The sequence below is a fragment of the Rhagoletis pomonella genome, unplaced genomic scaffold (genome assembly GCF_013731165.1).
Source record: "Rhagoletis pomonella isolate Grant_MI unplaced genomic scaffold, Rhpom_1.0 Rhpom_scaffold_00347, whole genome shotgun sequence".
NCBI lineage: Eukaryota > Metazoa > Arthropoda > Insecta > Diptera > Tephritidae > Rhagoletis > Rhagoletis pomonella.
Window position 1 is genome coordinate 23,025 of NW_023458901.1, and position 22,140 is coordinate 45,164.

A 22,140-nucleotide genomic window follows, 5' to 3' on the forward strand; every position below is an offset into this window, starting at 1 on the left:
TTTTTTTTTTCAAATTTCAGGAGCTGTGGCAGTTGTAGCCCACATTGATCACTTAGATTTGCATGTTGCGAGCACGGGCGATTGTGGAGCAGTTCTCGGCATACAATGCCCCGAGACAGGGCAATGGCAGGCGAAAAAATTGAATACCGAACACAATGCCGATAATCTCAAAGAGGTGCAACGTATCTTAGAAGAGCACCCCAATGAGGAACATGACACCGCCATACGCAATGAGCGATTGTTGGGGCAATTGGCTCCTTTACGAGCTCTAGGTGACTTTCGTTACAAATGGAGTAACGAAATCATGGACAAATACGTCGTACCTACTTTTGGAGAGCATTCTGTTCCACCACATTACTATACACCGCCTTACTTAACAGCGCAACCTGAAGTACAACATCATATACTGAGGCCAAACGATAAGTTTTTAGTTATTGCTAGCGATGGTTTGTGGGATTTTTTAACACCATCGCAAGTCATAAGTCTAGTTGGCGAACATTTAAATTCAAAAAAGGTGCTAGAACCGATGAAGCTGCCTACAGGAGAAGTTACATTGCTTGAAGTATCCAAATTGCTAGCTGAACGGAAGTAAATAGAATAATATTATAAATTTACAATTTTTGATTGTCGTATTATATTCGTAGAGCTGGACGCGCACGCAAACCTTTGGATCAGAATTCTGCCACACACCTGATTCGAAATGCGTTAGGTGGCACCGATTACGGCATTGAGCACTCCAAAATCGCATATTATCTTTCATTGCCGCAGGATGTAGTGCGCTTGTATCGTGATGATATTACAATTACCGTCATCTATTTCAATACGGAGTACATAACAAAACTCAATGCCGAGACATAGACTACAACTCGAATCAGGGCTCGATTTGGGGTATTCGTCGTGAGCTTACTGCGAATGACCAGCGATTCAGGCCCAGTGCTAAAAACTAAGCATACCTCAATGTAGTCTGTGACACGAAGAACTAAGCCATCCTCTACACTTTAAATTGCTCTTTTAGATACATATATTTGTAAATATCTAAACCTTTTTTATTTACATTTTGGGAAATTTAGTTTCCAGGTTAACATAAAAAAATCTTCGTTCCTTTTCAAGTGCTATAAATTATGTTAGTTTTTAATGATAGTTTGAAATTTCAGTCTTACTTAGCCCGCTGCTTGTTGCTTTAGTTTTTAAGGCCAATTGTGAAAATAGAACGGTGATATAAAATCAGCTTTTTCATTTAATTATGTAATATATAGCGCATAAAGTAACTGCCGCATTTTCTTTTTTTTGAATAAAAGGATTTATTAACTTTATTTATATTAATTAATAGGGGTATTCATTAAAAGTGATAAACTGCTGATAAACTTGATAAAATGATGAATTTATCATTTTGACAAATGAACTGTCAAACTTTGTATGAAAATCTATTCACCCAAAGTTTATCACTTTATCAAACGATTTTGATGGATAAATGCATAATGCAAAAAAGAAGGTAGTTCCTTCAGTGAACAACTTTTCGATTAAAATGCAGATTTTTGACAACTGCTCAATTGTAAAAATTCGAAGCGGCGTTACCCAATTTGAGTTTTTTGGTAGAGGGGATTTTATATCATAAATTTGGAATTATATATAAAGCAGGTGAATTAACATTTACCTTTTAAAAATAATGCATATCTTATCTTAAAAATGTTTAAATTCACATTAAGTTCGATAAAACCTTGCAAAAACTTTATATTTTGGTTAACACAATTTTAGTGAAAATCCTAGTGTCTTTATGCCAACCAAATAAACAAAAAAACAAAAGAAAAGTGCACTCTGCTAATGCATGTTGAAAAGTATGTAATTACTTGTTTCGAGTGGATGCTAATGAATTTTGATCAAGTCACAAAACGCCTAAAAAAGTATTAGCCGTTATCTTACGTTTAAAAATTTTAAGACTTATGGCGGCCTTCCGCGATGCGTCCGGATGGCATGAAGCGAGTCGCTGCGGCAGTGATTACCCTGCGGAACTGGTGTTCGCGAGCGTGTGCGTCTGAAGCCGTTCCAATCAGCTTTTAGTCTGTTCCAGTAGCAGTCCGATTTGCAGGATTTAGTCAGAACTTACAGGAAGTCGTTCCTATTGACATAAAACCTGTAAGTGGCAACACTTTTGAAAGAGAAACTGAGCAACTGTTCCTAGTCAGAAGTTACAGGATTTAGTCGGGAGTTTTTTTTCCTGTAACTTCATGAAAAGTGGCAAATTATTTGTTGAAGTTGGTATACATATGTTCGGTCGTCCGCGGTTGCAAAGTCGGTGGGCTTATGGCAATAAAACGTCCGCCGAAGGCAACTCGCCTGGGCGAGTCGTTTTCTTATTACCTGAGTCGCTTTCTTATCGCTTGGAACAATATTTATTTTTTGTGTACAAAATTGGAACTTAGAAACGGAATCAATTCTTACTTTCACTATTATCAATTATACGCTTTTGGATAATACTCTTGACGCGAAATTTATAAGTTTGTATGATTACTGTAATCGTAATCATGAAAAACCTGATTAGGAATACCGTAATTGTAATACCAAAAATTTTAAGATTACAATTACAGTAATTGTAATCATGAGAATTACGATTATGAATACTTTAATTGCAATCCTAAAAATATTATGACTACAATTAATGTAATCGTAATCCAGAAAACGTTGATTGCGATTTCCTGCTATTCTGTAGAAGTTTAGTAGTTACATAAATGAGCGTAACTTTCCCCGAAAGTATGAAGAATTGATTGATTACTACCATTCCGCAGGGCCTGTATTCAAGCCCGGTTCAACCCAGCATTAAAAAATAAAGAACCTAAAACGTTTTTTTCTAAAAGCGGTCGCCTCTTGGCAGGCAATGGCAAACCTCCGAGTGTATTTCTGTCATGAAAAACAGCTTGTCTTAAAAATGCAATCACCTTTCGGGTCGGCGTAAAACTGTAGGTCCCTGCCCTTTGGGTGACAACATCAAGGTGGACCGTTAATCAAAATCAAACTTTATTGGAAATACTGGGACCACGAGTCTGTGCAGAAAATTACAACAATTTCAAACAAATGTGCGAGTTCATAACTTAAAACCAATATTTGCTCTAAGCATAACTAATTTCTCGATTACTGTAATCGTAATCATGAATTGCATGGTTGCTATAACTTAATTGTAATCCTAAAAATTTAACGATTACGACCACTGTAATCGTAATCCTAATTTTCAAGATAACAATTACGGTAATTGTAATCTTAAAATTTTTAGGATTACGATTACTATAATCGTAATCAAAAAAAGTACGATTCCGACTACTGTAGTCGTAATCGTTAAATTTTAAGGATTACAATTAAAGTATTCGCACTCAAGCATGTTACAATTACAAATAAAGTAATCGTAATGCTGAAAATTTTCGGGATTACAATTACAGTAATCGTAATCCTAAGTAATCAAAATGAAATGAAATATTAAAAAAAATCTAAATTATCTTACAAATAATGGAGAATTAGATGCCTTGAAAATTGATAATTATAATGGACTTTAAAAATGTGACCTATAGATACGGCATCGTTTAAACGCTATCATCACCATACAACCGTTTTAACAAAATAACTGATTTATCGCGGTTTCGGGTTAAATAACAAAATTATATCAGTTAAAAATGGCATATGTACGGTATATATATAATTGATGCCTCAAAAAACCTTTCTTTCCAGCACTATTTTGTTGTATGTATTATTTGCACTATTAAAGCAGTAGAATTCATATTTCATTATATTTTACAACATACATACCACATGTATTAATAATAATTGATAAAGAGCTCATTATTTGATTTTAATAGTATTCAGAAGCATTATGATGCGCATTAGATACACACAACATTTACATACAATTCTTAACTACACAGTACATGTTTCGATTTTCAATAAAAATTTCAAATTGTTAAACATTAAATTTATTAAATTTTCGCTTACTGATGTAGTATTGATGAATCTCCTCCCCCACCTCCGTTGTATTTGCGTTCAGCTTCATGCTTTTGAACACAATTAAGAAACTCCACCTGCATTAGCGTTATTTCTTCCTTTGAAAAACGTTGCATTTTTTGCTTTAGGAATGCAAAAAACAAGTCCAACTCTTCCCGCGACTGTCCATTATAGGTCATAGAAGTAGGTGACTGCAATTGCAATATGGATGAAGTTGCTGTTTGCTGCTGTGCAATATTCGGATTGGTAGAGCTACTGCTCACAACCACAGGGGTTGTAACAATTGTCGATGTTGCCAAATTTTTCAACTTGGTTCCACCAATTACACTACTATTACTGCTACCGCCGCCGCTTTCACCTCCTCCACCACTTGTACTTGGTAAGTGCGGAATAGACTCGATGCAAAAGTCATTCATTGAGTAGGTGAACGAATCGGCTGTTGAATGAGTGTGATGGTGATGATGAGAACTGTTAAAAAAGAGATACTTTTTTTACATTAAATTCAACAAAATACGAAATAATTTCCGTACGTAAAATTTTTCGAATCTGTCGAAGAGCTGCGCACTACTCCGCCTGCCCCAATTATAGTTTCACAATCGACACTGGGCCCGTTACCAGCCTCTTCATACATGCACACTTCTTCATAGTGGACCTCAGTACCATTTGCGTCATCTAGTGAAGAGCCATGTTCGTTCTTAACAATTTCCTGCACATCTTCGACATCATCATCATCATCATGCGTCAATTCCATATGAGAAGATATGCTTGGATCTTCGTGTCCGCCATGGTCGATAGTGGTAACATCATCAGCAACGCTCTCCTCATATGTGGTGAGTATAAATGTCTCATCATCGTTTACCAAAGTAATGCCCGAATTCGAATGATGCACAATGCTGCCCTCGATGTGATCTTCCTTTAAGCGTGTTGAGACACTACCTCCAAGATCATGCAAATCGGAGCGCTGTGTATCCATCATGTAATTTTGGTGACGTTGGGATTTTAATTTTGGCTGATATACGGTGGAAAGGAATTCTAATTCTTTCGCATACCGCCATTTGGATAATCCGTCGCCAAGTTTGGGCTTGCGCAGCCGGTATTGGTGGTAGGTATCTCTTAAGTTTTTCCACTTGCGCCGGCATTCCTCTACCGTATATTTGTCTAAAAAATAAAATTTATATAGCATTCTGTGGAACGATTGACAACTTTTACAATGGTTGGATTACTGTTAACTACCACTTACTTCCGATCTGTGCCGCAATGTCTGCCCAACCGTTTAATACATCAATCCGCCGTCTTTGATTTGGTTGTAACTTGTAGTTGTATAGTGCGGGATTTTGGCGGACCAAGTGTATTAAAGTTATTATATCATCTGCTGGTGCGGTATCCTTTTGATAGCGTTTACGCTCGCGCTCTACACAGTTAAAATTATTGATAGCAGATATAACGGAAGCTTAGTCTTGGGTGGATATATTGGACTTACTCATGGTTTGCATTTTGCAAAAGAGTGGATCCGGTTTTTGTTTAAATAGTTTCGTTTCTCGGTTTTAAATTCTCCTCGCCAGTGCAATGTAGCCACTCGGTACTCGCTGACTTTGTTGCGAGTTGGTTACCACACAACTTCCGTTCGTTTTCATTCAAACAACAGTAAAATAACAATCGCCCTTAACAATTTACCTTTACTTGCTATATTTGGCTAAAAATAGAACCAACTTTTATCCCAAATAAAAAATTTTCAGCAATGGCCAAGAATCCTGGAGCATTTTCCACTTATTTGTCAAATGCGCGTATGGTATTGACGGTAATAAAGCAGTGCAGTAGCTAAAGCAGTGCATTTTGACAACACAAGAAGGTTGAAGGTTTTTTTTTAAGGGCGAAATACACTACACAAAGGGCTTTACAAACCAAGCGAAAAACTTTTTGTTTCAAGCCGTTTGTGCTCTGATAAGCTTGCTATACAGTTCAATGCGAGCGGAAACATGAACGTTCGCAAAGGCAAATAATTCCATTTATATTCTTATGTGACGTTCTCACACATCTGTCAAAACTTGTCGTTGCAAAGCATTCGCATGTGAGCTTGAAAAAAGGCATATTAAATTCTATAATCTGAATCTCTATGTTTTGATGTACCAGCTATTGCTAAAAGTTAAATAATAACGCCGATATTGGTAAAAATCCGTTGTGCGACTAAAGGGGCAATTTGACGCTTTTTAAGCGCCAATACCCTTTGACCCGACTTTTTGAAAATTTTGATTTGTGGACTCTTTTCCAAAATTGTGAGCGACTCTTACCCCTCTTCAAAGATTTTTTAGGAAATGTTAACAGAACCATGCTGTTGAAAAAATTTTCGTCCAGTAAATGCGAAAAAATGCATCACTTAAAACCTTGAAGGGAAATGCCACTCTTCTCCTTGCAGCAACTAGATTTATGTGTATGTTTCCAACCCTGTTTTGTGCAAAGCTTGTCCCGCTTTTTTCTTTTTAAATTCAACAGATTTATTCTTTTACTAGTAAAGAGTAAAGCTACTAAACGGGGTTTCAGACAGGGCGACTCCCTTTCACGTGACTTCTTTAATCTAATGTTGGAGAAGGTAATAAGAGCTGCAGAACTGAACCGCTCAGGAACAATTTACTATAAGAGCGTGCTGGCTTATGCCGATGACATCGATATCATCGGCATCGATGCCGATGATCGAAAACCGCAAAGTCTGTTCTGCCTTTTCCAAGTTGGATAAGGAAGCAAAGCGAATGGGTCTGGTGGTAAACGAGGACAAGACGAAGTATCTCCCGTCACCAAACAAACAGTGAGCAAATTCGCGCCTTGGCACCCACGTCACTGTTGACAGTTACAATTTCGAGAAAGTAGAGAATTTCGTTTACTTGGGAACCAGCATTAACACCGATAATACTGTCAGCATGGAAATCCAACGCAGAATCACTCTTGCCAAGAAGTGTTACTTTGGAGTGAGTAGGCAACTCAGGGTAAAGTCCGCTCTCGACGTACGAAAACCACGCTCTATAAGTCACTCATCATGCCCCTGCTGGTATATGCCGCAGAAGCATGAGTGTTCGAGAGAAAGATTTTGCGGAAGATTTCTGGGCTTTTACGCGTTGGCGACGGCGAGTACCGCAGACGATGGCGAATTAAAATACAGCGGCCCCGCTGGCTTGGTCATGTCGTTCGAATCGACACCGACGCTCCAGCTCTGAAAGAATTCAACTCGGAGCCCGCTGGTGGTAGCAGAGGAAGAGGGAGGCCCCCACTGCGATGGAAGAAGGTGGAGAAGGACTTGGCTTCACTTGGCGTCAATAAAGCGCCAAGTAAGAAGAAGAAGTAAAGAAAAGCAAAAATTATACATTGGCCCTTTTTTCGTCAATGACCTCGTTTCTGCGACTTTCTGAAAATTCTCAATGGCAACACTGGTGACAAGCCTCTTGAGAGACAAACAAAAGTCAAAACTTTTTATTTTCAAACCGCTTACGTTGTGATCAAACCGCTACGTCAGCCAGAAAATTACTTTTTTCTTTTGCTTCATGTTGTCAGATCTTGTGTAGTTGGATCATGGTAAATAGCATGGGTCATTCTGGTCACACTGTTCGCAAGAAAACTGATGAAATGGAAAAAGTAAACAAAAAGAACGCTTGAAAGTGATAAAAGAAAACCGACAATAATGAAAAAGGCGCAAAACGCAAAAAGAAACAGAATGCAAGTGGAAAGGTAATCGAAATTTGCAATAAAAGACAAGACACAAACAAGACGAAAATTTATCAAAAAAATACGTGCTCTTACATTAAGTAAAACTTTTCAAATTAGCAAAAAATAAAAAAGTTTCGCTCCCAAGAAAAACCTATCTGGTTTAATGAAACTTTTGAAACCTAGCTGGGTGCATCATGACGGTATGATCTTTTGTACTGCTGGTCGTTTGAGAATAAATCTGAATGAAAAAATTATATAAATATTTTTTTTTTAATCACTGCTAAAGATAAGCCAATATTCTCCGTGGATGTGCACCAGGAATGTCTTAAATTTGCCACTGGCGGTCAGGGCTTGGATTCCGGGCGTGTCGTGATATGGAATTTATTACCAGTACTATCGGAAAAAGTAGAACAGGATGAGAACGTACCAAAGATGCTATGCCAATTGGACAACCATTTGGCATGTGTAAATTGCGTTCGTTGGTCACCTAATGGTCAAATGTTAGCTTCGGGGTCGGATGATAAATTGGTTATGATTTGGAGAATGTCAAAGGTACAATAATATTGAAAGCTTACATATCGTTACCTTAATTTAAAAACGTCCTATCTCACATCGCCGCTGTAATACAAAACGCCGTAACTAAGTAAAAGTCCATAATTAAAAGTTCATAATTAAATTTTTGATTTATATCGTTGTATGCAGTAGGTACAAAATTTTAGGTACCTTAAATGTACTGTGGTATAGGTTTTGAGGTTTTTGAATAATCATTCAGCCTTATCCTAAGTTTCCTTCGGTAAACGAGGGCGCCATTGAACTAAGAAGGTCTTGATTAAGTAAGATCAGCTTTCAAAACTTTTGCTTAGAAAAACAGTTCAAACCCTGAACACAGTGTTATAAGCGCCGAACATTTCACCGTAAGAGCTCTAAAACTTCCCTCCTAAATATCTCAAAATTTTGACATGGTACGGATTTTCTAAAAACGGCATCGTAATCTAGGGGCCAAAATTAAGCTTACGTGTTTGGTCGTTTGGCTGTGATATTTCAAAACTTAAAAATTTACCTACAGTGTAATGATTATTTTATGATTTTTATTTTTTTCGCTCACCCGAAAATTTTAAATCCGCCCATAGTAAATCATGGAGATCAAAAGGGGAAAAGTAAACCGGTTCGGGTAAAATGAAAGTCATGTATTTACTATGGCCGGAATACAAATTTTCGGGTGATTTTTTTTCGGGCGAAACTCAGGATAAGGCAGATTATCGTTAATCTTTATTGAAATCGAAAAAATAATAATTGTAACTTGCAGTAGGAAAATTAAAACTGCTTTACGACTTGTTGATTTGTTTAGTTCAAATTTATAAAATAATGATTATTTTTCGTCCCTAATTAAAAATTAAAAAATTTAGGGGCCAAGTGGAGTTTTCGGTACGGGAGGTCTTCAAAAAAATGCCGAATCATGGAAATGTACGGCTACTCTACGTGGGCACTCAGGGGATGTGCTTGACCTGGCTTGGTCTCCTAATGAACGATGGTTAGCCAGTTGTAGTATTGATAATACCATCATCATCTGGGATGTACAATCTTTTCCCAATATGGTTACAACTTTGAGGGGCCACACTGGATTGGTTAAAGGAGTAGCGTGGGATCCCCTGGGGAAGTTTTTGGCATCTCAAAGTGATGACCGAAGTGTTAAAATGTGGAAGACCAGTGATTGGAGTTGTAGCAGCACTATTACTGAGCCCTTTAAAGGTTGCGGCGGCACCACTCATATACTTCGGTTATCTTGGTCCCCGGATGGACTGTACCTAGTGTCAGCACATGCTATGAACGGCGGAGGCCCTACTGCACGCATTATAGAACGAGAGGGATGGAAATGTGACAAAGACTTTGTAGGTCACAGAAAAGCTGTAACATGCGTTCGGTTCCACGACACAGTCTTGACAAGGCAGGCATCCAACGCAGATAGAAAACTTCAGTATTGTTGTATGGCGATGGGCTCCAGAGATCGATCGTTATCAGTTTGGATGACTGCATTAAATCGACCATTAGTCGTTATACACGATCTATTCAGTGATAGCATATTGGATCTTTCTTGGGGACCAGCAAAATGTATTTTGATGGCATGTAGTGGCGATGGAACAGTGGCTTGCTTGCAATTTTCTGAAAGCGAACTTGGAACTCCTGTTTCAGATGAAGAAAAGGTTTGCAGAAAATCAAAGTTGTTCATAACTTGTTCAAATCTTTATAACTCATATATTTTTAGAACTCGTTGTTTCAAAAAACATACGGAAAAAGTGTAACCCTTGAAAACGGTTCTAGTGGTGGAGCTGACATACTGATTGAAAATCCCGAACTTCTGGGCGAGACACAAGAGAAGCCTATGCCTCCCAGCTTGCCAACAGCAAATATTAGTAAACAAAACTACAACGTTACTCAGCCAACCGCGTTGGTTGCCATATCGAACGGACATTCCGAATTGCCTTCTACAAATTTGTGTTCAACAGGAAGCGACGAAGTGCGGCCAAGCAATACTAATGCAGTTAGGAAACAAACAGAAACTAGAACTGCTGACGGAAAACGACGCATTACTCCAGTTTTTGTAGCACTTAATCAAGATGTGAGGTAAGAGCGCACTAAATTTCTTTGTTAATAATAACTGAATTGTGACTAAATCATATAAATTGAAGTGAGTCTCCGAACACGTCGCACCTTGTATCGAATTCTCCAGCTGTAACAGCATGGAATTCCAATACATCAACAGCAATAACGACAGCAAGCATATCTGCAGAAGTGAATCCACCAGGAACGAGCACATTTGCCAAACCGACGATAACTGAGGCCCAAGAAATGTGAGAATTAACAATTTTGAATTAATCATCTCATTCGCCTATGTAACGCACTTTCTAGATGCTTGGATGCCCGACTTATAAAAACTACATCATCTGCTGCAAAATTACAGCCCCAAAAAGCGGAAAATAGTTCGGTGAAGACATTCCCGCTCATTGTCACTTCAAAGTCATCTACCAGCGCCCCCTTCAGCGGAGCAACAACCTTGGCAACTGATCATTTACCCACAGCTGTGAAACCATACCAAGCTTCTACTACTGGTCCAAAATTGGTTATTAATAGCAACACAAAATGTGAATTCCAAAAAACTGCCCTAGACCATAGAGTTCATGTTCACAATGGGTATTTAGGTACTGGTAGTGGGTTTTTGGCAAAAGTGACCGGCTACAATATACAAAGGCCGGCTCAGATAGAAAAACTTTGGGAAATTTTAGTTGGTTTGTATTGGATGCAGTTTTAAGAAATTCGGAAAACTCTTATCTTGTTTGTCTTTTTAGGTTCGCCAATTGTTAATTTGAATTTTTGCCATAAGCACGTGATGCTGTGCAGTATGGATGGTACATTGCGTTTGATGGATATGCATACTGGCAGAGCCAAAATGCCCGTTATAAGTATAAGTTCAGCTGCGGTTCAGTGCACTTTCGTAAGTAAATTTCATGAAATCGTCAAATGCAACGTTTCGCCAGGGGCATCATAAATATGCATCTTTGTAGGTTCGGTTGTAGTTGGATTCTAGCCTTTAAAGTCCCTATTTCTCCATCCAAAAACTAGAAGTAAAACCCATAGAGATTAGGCCGCCTCTGTCGGATTGATGGCTGGCTAAAGACTTTTTACCCGCTATCGGTCCAGTGGTCACTCGGTTATTTCGGAGACAAAACTAGTAAGCCACGTAAAATTAAACAGAGGGTACCACAGGATGTCCCCACTACTATTTAATTATTACATTTCAAAGCTTCCTCAACCACCAGAGGGTGTTACTATTGTCTCCTATGCTGACGATTGTTCGATCATGGCGTCTGGGAATGGAATTGATGACATGTGCTCCAAAGTAAACGGTTATCTCGCCGAACTTTCTCGCTTCTTCACTGCAAGGAGCCTTGCCCTATCCCCTGCGAAATCCTCGGCAACCCTATTCACCACCTGCACAAGGGAGGTCAGACTGCAATTGGGTATTCACGTCGATGGCGTAACAATACCGCCGGTGAATAACCCCAAAATCCTCGGGGGTTACCTTCGACAGTTTGCTCTCCTTCTCGGCGCATACAACCGCAATTGTCAACAAAGTGCAGAGCCGAAACAATGTCCTCAAGTCGCTGGCCGGCAGTACTTGGGGCAAAGAGAAAGAAACGTTGTTGGCAACAGCCCATAATGATTCCATCATAGGTTTCAGAGGTTGAAAGTAGAGAATACACGCTAACAAAATCCCTCACGTCGATAAGTCATATGAAAAAGTTAATGGAGAAGCGAGAACCGCTACATCCAAGCCACTAATAATATATGCTATGCTAATGACATAGTCATAACTAGAGGGAAGTTCGAGAGCAGTTCTTTCAAAATGGACTGCACCTAACGAAAGGATAATGTTCTTAGATGGAATTCAACACCAACCTAGCCAAAATCTCACGTGAAGCACAAAATCACTGGTGTTTGGTTTCAAATTCGGACCAACTGGAACGTAATAAGATTTTCTTTTCTAATTGGATCAACGATTAAAATTAATTAATCGTAATCACAACCGACAATTAACAATTAAAAAATGTAATCATTAATCGTACAGTTGATTACGATTAATTAATTTTAATCGTTAATCGTGATTAACATTTTAATGGTTTATTTTTAATCGTTAATCAGATTAACATTTTGTCAACACTGGTATGCGCCTAAAAATATTCAAGGGGATTCATATTTAATTCAATAGACTCTAATCTTAACCTTATCCTGACAAACCCAGACGGCTTGTACATTTAGTGTTAGAAGTCGTCTTATCGGACAATAGTATTTGAGAAGAAAGAAGTATATGATTGTTTCTCAGAGTAGCACATAAAGGTGAAGAGGGAAATGAGATAGTGTACGAACTAGCTAGGATAGCCACAACTTCATTATGGCCTGAGCCATTCCTCATCAATCTTAATTAGGTATCGTCAAAGGTAATCGCACAGGACACTGTAGACTGAGGGTTTGCCTGCACAATCTAAGCATTAGGTTTAACGAACTCTCGTCTCTTCTGTGAATCGACCAAAGAGACAACATTTCATCTTTGTAGTTGTTGTAACAGCATAAACAATTCTCGAAGAGTTTTTGACAGTCAATTTTCTAGTCGATTGCGATGATGACTTACTTCCTTAAGATCCCCTGGAATTTTTGGGGTCTTGGTTCAACAGAAGCATTGTCAAAGGCAGAGAGTATAAATCTTATGTCACAGTGCATACCTCATTAATACATATCTAAGTTGATTCTTGTAATATACATTTTTCGTTTTCTTATTTAAGTGTCCCAGTGGTCGCTTGGTTGGTGTGGTTACCGACTGCGGCACTTTACGCATCTGGCACATTGAGGAGCGGCGTATATTTTTATCAACGACTTGTAATGATATTGGCGGAAAGCTAGGCACGGTTGTACAATTTAATATCACAGAAGACGGCATACCGATGATTTTATATGCCAATGGTAGTGCTTATTCATATTCGCCGCAACTGCAATCATGGCTTGTACTCAATAATAAGGATCCTCTAGTACGTCATGGTCTGCAAACCACGATTCCTAAAGATTTTGAGAAAAACTATTTTTCATATCCATTGATTTCCACACAAGCTGCAACCAATACATTTGCTGCCATGAACACTTCAGTAGATATGTAAGTCATATGAATTTCTTATCTGCTGAATAAATGAAATGCTCTCTTTTTCTGTGTATTTAGCAGATCAGCTAATACCTCCCATTTATTAAAGTTGTTTGTTCGTTATAGGAATATGCAGGACTGGCAGTCCAGTGCCAAACTGAATTTTATAGAAAATCAACTTATGATAGCAGAAGCCATTAATTCCCCCGAAGAATTGATTTTCTGGTACAACATGTACGCGTATCAGCTGGCGCTTAGCGGGACTGAACAACGTTTAAGGATATTACTGGATGATTTGCTGGGCTCTTCACCACGTAATGGCGGGCTCGATCACAAAATACTGGTAATTTGTAAATTTTCAAAACAATATCAATTCTAATGTGTACATACATACATTTGAATGTATATTTATCCTTAAAAACAAAAGGCAGTGCCCAAGCATCAATTATTAGAGAACGTGCTGAATACACTTAAACCGCATGTAAAATGGCAGCGGTTGTATATGGAATATCACGAGCTGTTCGAGTTTTGTATGAGACCGGGTTCAAGTGTTGTCACAGATGTCGTTATGACGACTCCTCCAAATACGAATATGGAAACCGAGGCAAATTTGTCGAAATCAAGGGATGTAATGTAGGCATTGTATATTTTCGAATTGTTAACGAAAAAAGAAACAAACGACTGCCAACCGTTATAGTGCGATAAACGACCAAAGTCGGCCTGTAAACAGGTTAAATACCATGCAATTATTGTTGAAAAATTTAAAAACAAGTTCAGCACAGAGTTGTATTAGAAATCTTTAACAAATCATGGAGAAACACATAGTGGAACGTGTATTTGCCTAAGGACTGCCACCACAGAGTTATTCCCCATTTAGGCATTGTTTATGCTGCTACAAGTAGCCTGTTCGACAACCTGAAAATTCGTTCCCACGACAGTCGGGCCTACGTAACCGGAACGACCCAGAATTATATTTGGCAGAGGAATCTCCAAAAACTACAATAAAAACCTGATAATTATCAAAAAGTATCAGATTTGGCGTTCATATAAGCGAACACTTCCAAAGTTGTTTATTCTTACTGGTAAAAATGTTCTACAAGAAAAACAGCTGATCTGATTGAAATGTATAGCTTCTTTTACTTTGAAATACATATATACATAGCTTTACATTTTGATTCTTATTTGTTACGCAATTGCATGTAAAAAACTGTGATCAGCAGCATCTTAAACTTTCAAGTTTTAAAATTAAGCGTTGGCTTACCTTTTTAATTTTTGTATTGAGATACAATTTTTCATTACTCCCTTGTTGCTGTTGTTGTAGCGGGTGCTTAGCCGTTCATTACTCTTCTGCAAGTTGTGCTGAATAATTTTATTAGTTATTTCCCATTGTGTCTCCTTGCCTTCAGTCACGAATGGCTATACAATTTATGAGTCCTAGCCCCATTATGTATGGGGACTGGTGTCTACATAGATGCTGGTCTAGTAACCATGGCTACACATATCGTACTTTGTATTATGTATAGCTACTAATCTCAGTATAGAGAAAACGCAGACATGTACATTTCAAAGTAATTCATGTTCAATTCAAAGCAACCGTGTTCATTAAATCTTTATCGGAATCTTCCGTATACAACACTGCGCTGAACTGTTTCCGAGCATGTTAATTGGCTTAACAAGTTAACTTACTGCATTTTATTTAACATGTTTGCGAGCTGATTTTCCCGATTTAACAAGTTAATTGGTGTATTTTTGAATGTAGTGCTAGATCGAGTTGAAAACGTTTTTCCATCAATTTGGCAAGCGTACAAGTCTTTTTTTATTGCATGTACATACATTCATAATATAAAAATTTTATAATTTATAAAGAAAAATACAAAGAAAAAATTATGTATGTTTTTGTCTTAATTTCGCTTCATCACCTCACTGCATATACGCAGGACCAGGAGTGGGTACGCTTTTCAGCGGTGAATCAAAATCTATTTCTGGTTGTTCAGGTATTGGACCTTCGTGCATAGTCGCACCGATCCGTTCCTGGAGTGTTTCATACAGTTTGTGGACCGTTTCGTTATGGCCAGTTGTGGGTTGAATAGCCTTCATGAGTGTAGCCAATCTCCCGGTAGGCAATTTATTGTGCACATACCACAACAGCTTTAACATATGCCTCGTAACATTATCGCGTGTCAGTCCAGCGAAGAGGAATTCATCGAAGAGCGTAGTACAAAAATCTTCAGTGGAAAATTCTTCCGCCATTGGGATAAGCAATGCGATCTAAAAATTCAATGCATTAATTTGATTTGAGTTGGATATGTAGTACATATATGTATATCGAGACACATATCGTTCGTTACCGTAATATAAATAAGCACTATCTCCTTTTCTTGAAAATCCTACTTTGTACAACTTATCACTAAAAACCTAATGGAAATTGAAGGCTTGAATTAAAAAAAAAAAATAACTTTAAAGAAGTTTCCAACTAAAAAATGCAAAATATTGTTAAGTTTCTGAAATAACTTTGCAAAAAAACAAAACTGGTTGGTAGGGCCTTTCTATATATAACTAATAAGGTAACGATATGTACTGTGAGCGTTAAATTAATGTGTACACCTAAGTCTAATATAATCAGCCCCATGCTTCGACAACATTGACATTGTCTACTGTGGTGGTAAAATAAAGAGCGAAATACACCACACAAGCGGCTTGTCAAACATACTTTTCCCATTTTGCCATAGACCATGCAAACATGAGTCGTTCAAGCACAGAATTTTAGTTTTCTTTCGGTTAACAATGTAAAACATTTTAGTTTTCTACCATTATTCTCCCTTACGTCTTCACTTGGTGAAATTTCAGTTGCAATTGAGGCGATTTTACCATCCACATCGCAAGCGGTTTGATCAAACGTCAACATGGCGGCCAGAAAATCAAAAAAATTTGATTTTTGCTCAAATTTCCCTCAAGCGGCTTGTCGAACCTTCAAACACCCCATAGACAGCACAAATGGCTTGAGGCAAAGGGAAATTTCGCTTAGTTTGTCAAGCCGCTTGTGTTGTGTATTTCGCTCTTAAGTAAACGACGAAAATCGTCGAAAAGTGTACAGTTCTGCAAAGTTTTACCGTGAAACTTTCTATACCATTCGGCTCTCGAAAAACGACTTGCATTCGACACGACTCTCGCAATGAGGGTGAATATCGTCGTTTAAAGTGCAAAACCGCGAATCGTCATTCCGCAAAGCCGCGTAACTGACATTTGCTGCCAAAAATTGGATTTGCTCATACAAGCTCTTGGCTCAATCATTATCCATTCGTCGCGGTTTTAAATTTTGTTGATACGCGGTTTTTTTACTTTAAACGACGATATACGAAAATATAGTTCATTCGATAATATCAACCAAATAAATCAAATAAGTTTTGATTAAGCGTTATATGGAAAAAAACGCACAGCACCCTTCACATAGAAGTTCTAAAGGTCAACGGTAATTTTTAGCGAGCCAAAATTTGCATTTTGAGCTACAAAAACTCGAAAATTTTCTAGAAATTCTGAATACAAATCTTAATTTTGATGATAATTTTTTGAATTTTCGGGAAATTCATACTGTGTGTGCAACTTTGATTTATATGGTTTATATTATGGGATGAACTATATTTTGATAAATAATTAATGCAAACATTGTTCATGCAAATAATTGTGAATATTAAATTATATGTGAGCATATTGTTGACTTACAAGTGAATGTAGGAATGGATCTTCGTAGGCACGGTCATCCTTGCAAGCAGACAATATTGCTAAAACGCGCAGTACGCCAACACGATCTTTCAGGCGTGCCGTATGCAAAGTGTAATACATCGCCAATATGCTGGCTACAGAACTCTCCTGAATATACGCCTCAACGGCATCTGGTGCAGGCCCCGAGTGCTCAATCGTGCAAAGTGCAGATTCACGCTCGTCTGGAGGTAATTTCGAATGCAAACTACGACATTGATCATCCACCATAAGTGACATTAGCGCAGGTAAAAACTTTGTAACAACCTGGCAGTCAAGTTTTGGTTCCTTAAAATCTTGGGAATCAATCATTACCCACGCACTCAATCCCAAGGCGAGCATACGCAGCAATAAGATGAGAATGGTATTATCGCGAGGCAGTCCTTCGTTATTAATTAAATGTTGTAAAATTTTAATTGCTGACGTGGCTAAAAAATTGATAGCATATGGGTCGCATAACGTCATCGATAAATCGCCCAAAACCTGCTCTTGTCCACGTTTTATGTTGTCTAAAAAACCTTGCAGCTCGCGAGATCTTTTTATGTCAACATTCTTCTCGCGAATGCAAGCATCCAAGCACCAAGTAAATTTATGACATGGATCCACGGAAATTATTTCCTGAACCTCCAAATCGTGAAGTGCCATCAACAACTCGGCACGAAGAGTACAATAATGAACATTGCGGGTTCGTAAGAACAAGGTGCGTAAAAATTGCAATACCATGTCGTATAGTTTCACACTCTGCCCTATCATATTCGCCAACTTTTGCACTACTTCACCCTGTCGCCGCACCTTTGGCGATGGGTGAAAGAAAAGATTGTTTAAATTTGTATGATCGAATAGGACATGTTCTTTCTCACGAATGTACTGTGATAAAAGTGGCGAAACTTCGTCACCGAATAGAGATTGATTGTCGCGCCAAATCTGTCTTTTTACTTCCGTGTCTGTATCCGAATAGAGTTCTCGATCGCGTACTAAAATTCGCAAATATTTGTCATCAATATGTTGGGTATTTCGTAAAATCGCCATTACTACTGGTCTAAGCGCTTTAACCCTGACAACGGGAAAACTCTTTACCAACAATTCCTTCAATTTTTTGTCACGCTCACGCGGATCCTTTTGCCCCAACTCATTAATATGTGCAATCAGCTTTTCCCGCAACTCCTATGAATTTATAAATATCACTAGTCACTAAAAGAAACCAAATTCTGTTTTGCTTACCTCCATGAGCGAAGTGTGAAAATCCAGACGCCGCACACCATGCAAATCCAAAAGTGGCAACATCGGCCGCAAAGACGGTAAAAGCACACCATTTTCCAGCTACAAACCAAATAACATTATTTTCGAGATAGTATTTTGTGTCAAATACATATGTACAAACACAAACCTGAAAGCTTTCAATCGCCTTTAGAGGATCGGTGCATGATGTAAGCGCTTCTCGGAGATATGCTTGCCCTGGAATATTGACTTCCTCTAGGCCAGTACCAGCAAACTTCGGTCGTACGGACATTTCTACTAGTTTGGAATATATTTAATTTCTCACCGTGGACTTGTATTTAGAAAAAAAAAATCGTTTTTCTGTTCTTTTTTTTTGTTATGATTTAATGTTGCTTCCGTTTCATTTTATTTCATCAAAGTTGAATGCAAAGTAAATACAGTAATAAACCTTTTTGAGTACTCCTCGGTTAAAATCTGATCAGGGTTGAAAATGAGAAGGAGCATGCATTTTGTTGATTCAGAGTTGTATACAAAATTACTGTGGTATGAAAGGGAGCAACAACCGTACTATGGCAGAGTGGCGCAAGTGATGAATGTGTAATAGTGCCCGAAACTAATTGCAAAAGTGTAAAAACATTGCAAATTGTTGTCTATTATTATAGATACTAGTACAGATAGTTCATAGTTCATAGTTCAGTGTATAATAATTAATATTACACCGTACATGATAATGAACTGTTGAATACTGAAAACGCTTGTAACTTGTGATCACTCAAACTTGGGTCAAAGAACGTAGATAACAACCCTGCAAACCAAAGTTCCCGAAATCTTAAGGAAATCGTTAGGAGTATCTGATTTCTGTAACGATTTTTTTACGAATTTTCAAAGAAAATTATATGAAGGGGTTGACACGAACTCGTAAAGAAATTTCTGTACGAAAAATAAAGAAAATTCTGAAAGATATTTTTCACATAGCAGCATTATTTTCGTTGCTTCACAGATTTTCTTCCGAAATTTCGTAAAAGAATGGAAGTGTGCGTAATTTATTTCATTTTAGAAAATTCGGCAAAAAATCGAATTAAATCTTAACGAATTCTTTAAAATTTCTTTACAATGCAGAATACTCTGAAAAAATGGTGGTAGTAGTGCACTTTAGCGAAGGTAGGTCAAAATGGACGGAAAAAGTTCGAGAGTGGTATCAATCGACGCGTCTTAACGCCAATAATAGCAATCCGAGACCTTCGCAGAGAACACCTTTCTGCGTAGGCGGAAAGTGCAAGTGTTTTTTGCAAATAACTTTTCAATGAATTAAAAATCTTAATTTCCTGTCTCGGATTGTTATTATTGGCGTTAAGACGCGTCGATTGATACCCCTCTCGAATTTTTTCCGTTCATTTTGACCTACCTTCGCTAAAGTGCACTTTTACCCAAATGGTTTGCAGGGAAGAAGGGACAACTCGTTATAATTGTAACGAGTTGTCCATTCTGGTTATCTACGTTCTTTGGCAAAAGTGCTCCGAGGATGAAAATGCCAAAAATGGCACTATGTGCCTGCTTTTCCATCACTGACCTAGACTAACGAAACGAAATAGGGTCCAAAACGTAACGTCAGAAGACGCGAAAACGCCAATAAAACAAAGTCATAGAAAATTAAATATGTATGTACATTAATAAATAGAGAATTGCTTGAGAGGAAAGGTTCGTAAAAAAAAAGAAAATCCAACCAAATGAGGGAATAAAGTAATGGAGCGATGAAAATCAACCAGAAAGAAAAAGTAAATTGCGTACAAAACCGTTTTGAAATTCATTTCGCAGTGAATTCCAGAAGAAGTGGTTGTGGTCGTTTTCAGAATCAATTATTCGTGGGATTTATGCATCCCAATTTTCAATTATAAGAATTGAAACAGTTTCCCATTGTTAAAAAGTGCAGTGAATTAAATGAAAATCTACACGTACGATAAAAGAAAAATATGACTCCAAAAGACGAACTTTAGTTCCGTAAAAAGTAATTACATACATACATACGCGCATTTCATATATGCATTTCTATATTCGGGTAAGTTTTTTTTTGAAAATAACTAGCTGAAATTAATAAATGTAAATGTAAAAACATGTATCTTACTTACATATGTATGTACATAAGGATGTATCTTCTTCCCTTTTTTCACAGCATAAGAAAATCCATAGCATAGGCGGCTCGAATTTTCCTCTTTGAGATTTCTAGTCACAATTAATTAGGAAGTTGACAAGGTGTTGTATACTGTCGCGTTGTTGTATGTCATAAACTTTAAACACTATTAAAGGGATTCGCAAGCTAAAAAGCCGTATTGTGAAATTCCACACAGTTAAAAAATATTTGGTTGTGGTTTCAAGTCCTCTAAACATTTATTTAGCCTTTAAATACTACAATATATGTCAATACAACACTTATAGGGAATTTACATGATTCTACTTTCACAGGCGATTAGTTGAATCAAAAGTTGAACGATAGTAGGCAGCCGACCAACTTCATTGAAAGATTAGTTGAAGGACCGTTTACACCAGGCGATTGTGGCCTTCTAGTTTAGAAGTAAAAGGGACTGATGCTTTGGCTTGATGCATTTCTGAACGTACCCCATGTTATATGCATGATGTCGAAATCGTCGATAGTGATGTTTAACCGGCAAGTAGTGATAACCAGACATTGAACACTCGGCCCTTAGGGCCTTTTCCGTTTTCTCCATCCCCGGTTAATAGCCCAGTTATTCAAACTTAGCGTTGCATGAGAGTTGTCACATAAGAATCTGTTAAATGGGCTTTGCGTGTAAGCCGTTACCCAACGCATAGCACTTACCATGTAAAATTCTACATGTAATATTAATAATAGTAATAAATAATAATAATTATATGTAATATTAATAATAATATTGTGTTGTATCGGTAACGTCGGCAACGATGTTTAACTGGCGATTAGTGTTAACCAGAGTTGGTGAAAACGGCCCTTGTGTATACTTGACAAATCGCCGCTTTTCTTCCTCTGTTCCACTTGCTAATATGTGCGTAATTGACCGAGGCCAACAACAATAGAATACAACAGAAAACAAGCATGTATGCTTTTGGACAACCCCAACAAACGATCTAGGCATATTGCCGCAAAGCTCTTGTTTTTTTTTTCGTCTCTCGTTGTTGTGGACAATAGGCGGTCGTGGCATCGCAAGTACAGTTTTTGCAGGCACGAGCTGTTGAATACAACGAAGTGATAATTGAATGGGTAAATGACAAAACAAAAATCAACATAGTCAATCGCGGAGAGAACGAAAATACAAGACTAGAATGGAAAGCTAAAATACACTAAAACAAGAGCGTAAACGGCGTTTGAAATTAAAGAAGAGCGGTATAACGGAATGAAGAGATCAAAGAATACCAAATGTCAAGCAAAGCGAATGCGCATGTCGTAAACAAAACGCGAAAATTGGAAGTGTGGGCAGTGGTTTTGTATATTTGCATTTGCAGCAACAAGCATTATTGGCTAGATACCGAAAACGCGCCCGATTCACTTTTTTCTTCTCGCACGTAAACTTTTTATAATACATAGATTGTGCATATTAAAATTAAAGGTGGCGAAAAGTATGTAAAAAATATTGGAACGTGTAAGAGCATTTATCAATACAATAAATTGTTCGCAAAAGCTGTTGATGGCATAATTAATGAGAAATATAAACGCTTTTGACGAATTCATTGCTATGTACCTTCATATTTGCGAATATACATATACAATATGTAGGTATGTATATTGTACATTTATATATATGTACGTTTGTATG

The 22,140-nt window shown here is 37.7% G+C and overlaps 5 protein-coding genes across 6 annotated transcripts in view; 3 read left to right on the forward strand and 2 right to left on the reverse strand.

Annotated features, from left to right (window-relative positions):
• Positions 1-7: 7 nt before the first annotated feature.
• Positions 8-1,347, forward strand: LOC118750654 (pyruvate dehydrogenase [acetyl-transferring]-phosphatase 1, mitochondrial-like; the record flags this gene model as incomplete). The annotated part of the gene is made up of 2 exons (XM_036485385.1): positions 8-588; positions 645-1,347. Coding segments are annotated over 2 exons (795 nt in total), but the record flags the coding sequence as incomplete, so codon positions are not given.
• Positions 1,348-3,800: 2,453 nt separating this feature from the next.
• LOC118750655 lies at positions 3,801-5,794 on the reverse strand. The gene is made up of 4 exons (XM_036485386.1): positions 5,465-5,794; positions 5,225-5,395; positions 4,515-5,142; positions 3,801-4,452 (listed from the first exon to the last, which is right to left on the reverse strand). The coding sequence occupies exons 1-4, from the start codon at positions 5,475-5,477 to the stop codon at positions 3,972-3,974; spliced, it is 1,293 nt and encodes a 430-aa protein (XP_036341279.1). The 5' UTR covers positions 5,478-5,794; the 3' UTR covers positions 3,801-3,971.
• A 1,853-nt stretch (positions 5,795-7,647) lies between these two features.
• On the forward strand, positions 7,648-15,166 carry LOC118750656 (protein HIRA homolog). The gene is made up of 10 exons (XM_036485387.1): positions 7,648-7,877; positions 7,964-8,229; positions 9,084-9,878; positions 9,941-10,299; positions 10,365-10,526; positions 10,585-10,961; positions 11,022-11,167; positions 13,014-13,378; positions 13,490-13,706; positions 13,791-15,166. The coding sequence occupies exons 1-10, from the start codon at positions 7,841-7,843 to the stop codon at positions 13,998-14,000; spliced, it is 2,934 nt and encodes a 977-aa protein (XP_036341280.1). The 5' UTR covers positions 7,648-7,840; the 3' UTR covers positions 14,001-15,166.
• LOC118750658 (negative elongation factor B) lies at positions 15,153-18,718 on the reverse strand. The gene is made up of 4 exons (XM_036485388.1): positions 18,507-18,718; positions 18,341-18,439; positions 17,084-18,283; positions 15,153-15,631 (listed from the first exon to the last, which is right to left on the reverse strand). Exons 1-4 carry the CDS (start codon positions 18,627-18,629, stop codon positions 15,284-15,286), a joined length of 1,770 nt encoding a protein of 589 aa, XP_036341281.1. The 5' UTR covers positions 18,630-18,718; the 3' UTR covers positions 15,153-15,283.
• Positions 18,719-20,058: 1,340 nt separating this feature from the next.
• LOC118750659 (uncharacterized protein PB18E9.04c-like) overlaps positions 20,059-22,140 on the forward strand; it is a 20,413-nt gene continuing 18,331 nt past the window's right edge. Inside the window, exon 1 of one of the 2 annotated variants that reach the window (XM_036485391.1) lies at positions 20,059-20,393. The gene's annotated coding sequence lies outside the window, so the exon portion shown is untranslated. Of the gene's footprint in view, positions 20,394-21,315; positions 21,711-22,140 lie in introns of those variants that run through there. The other variant, XM_036485389.1, reaches the window with a different exon arrangement.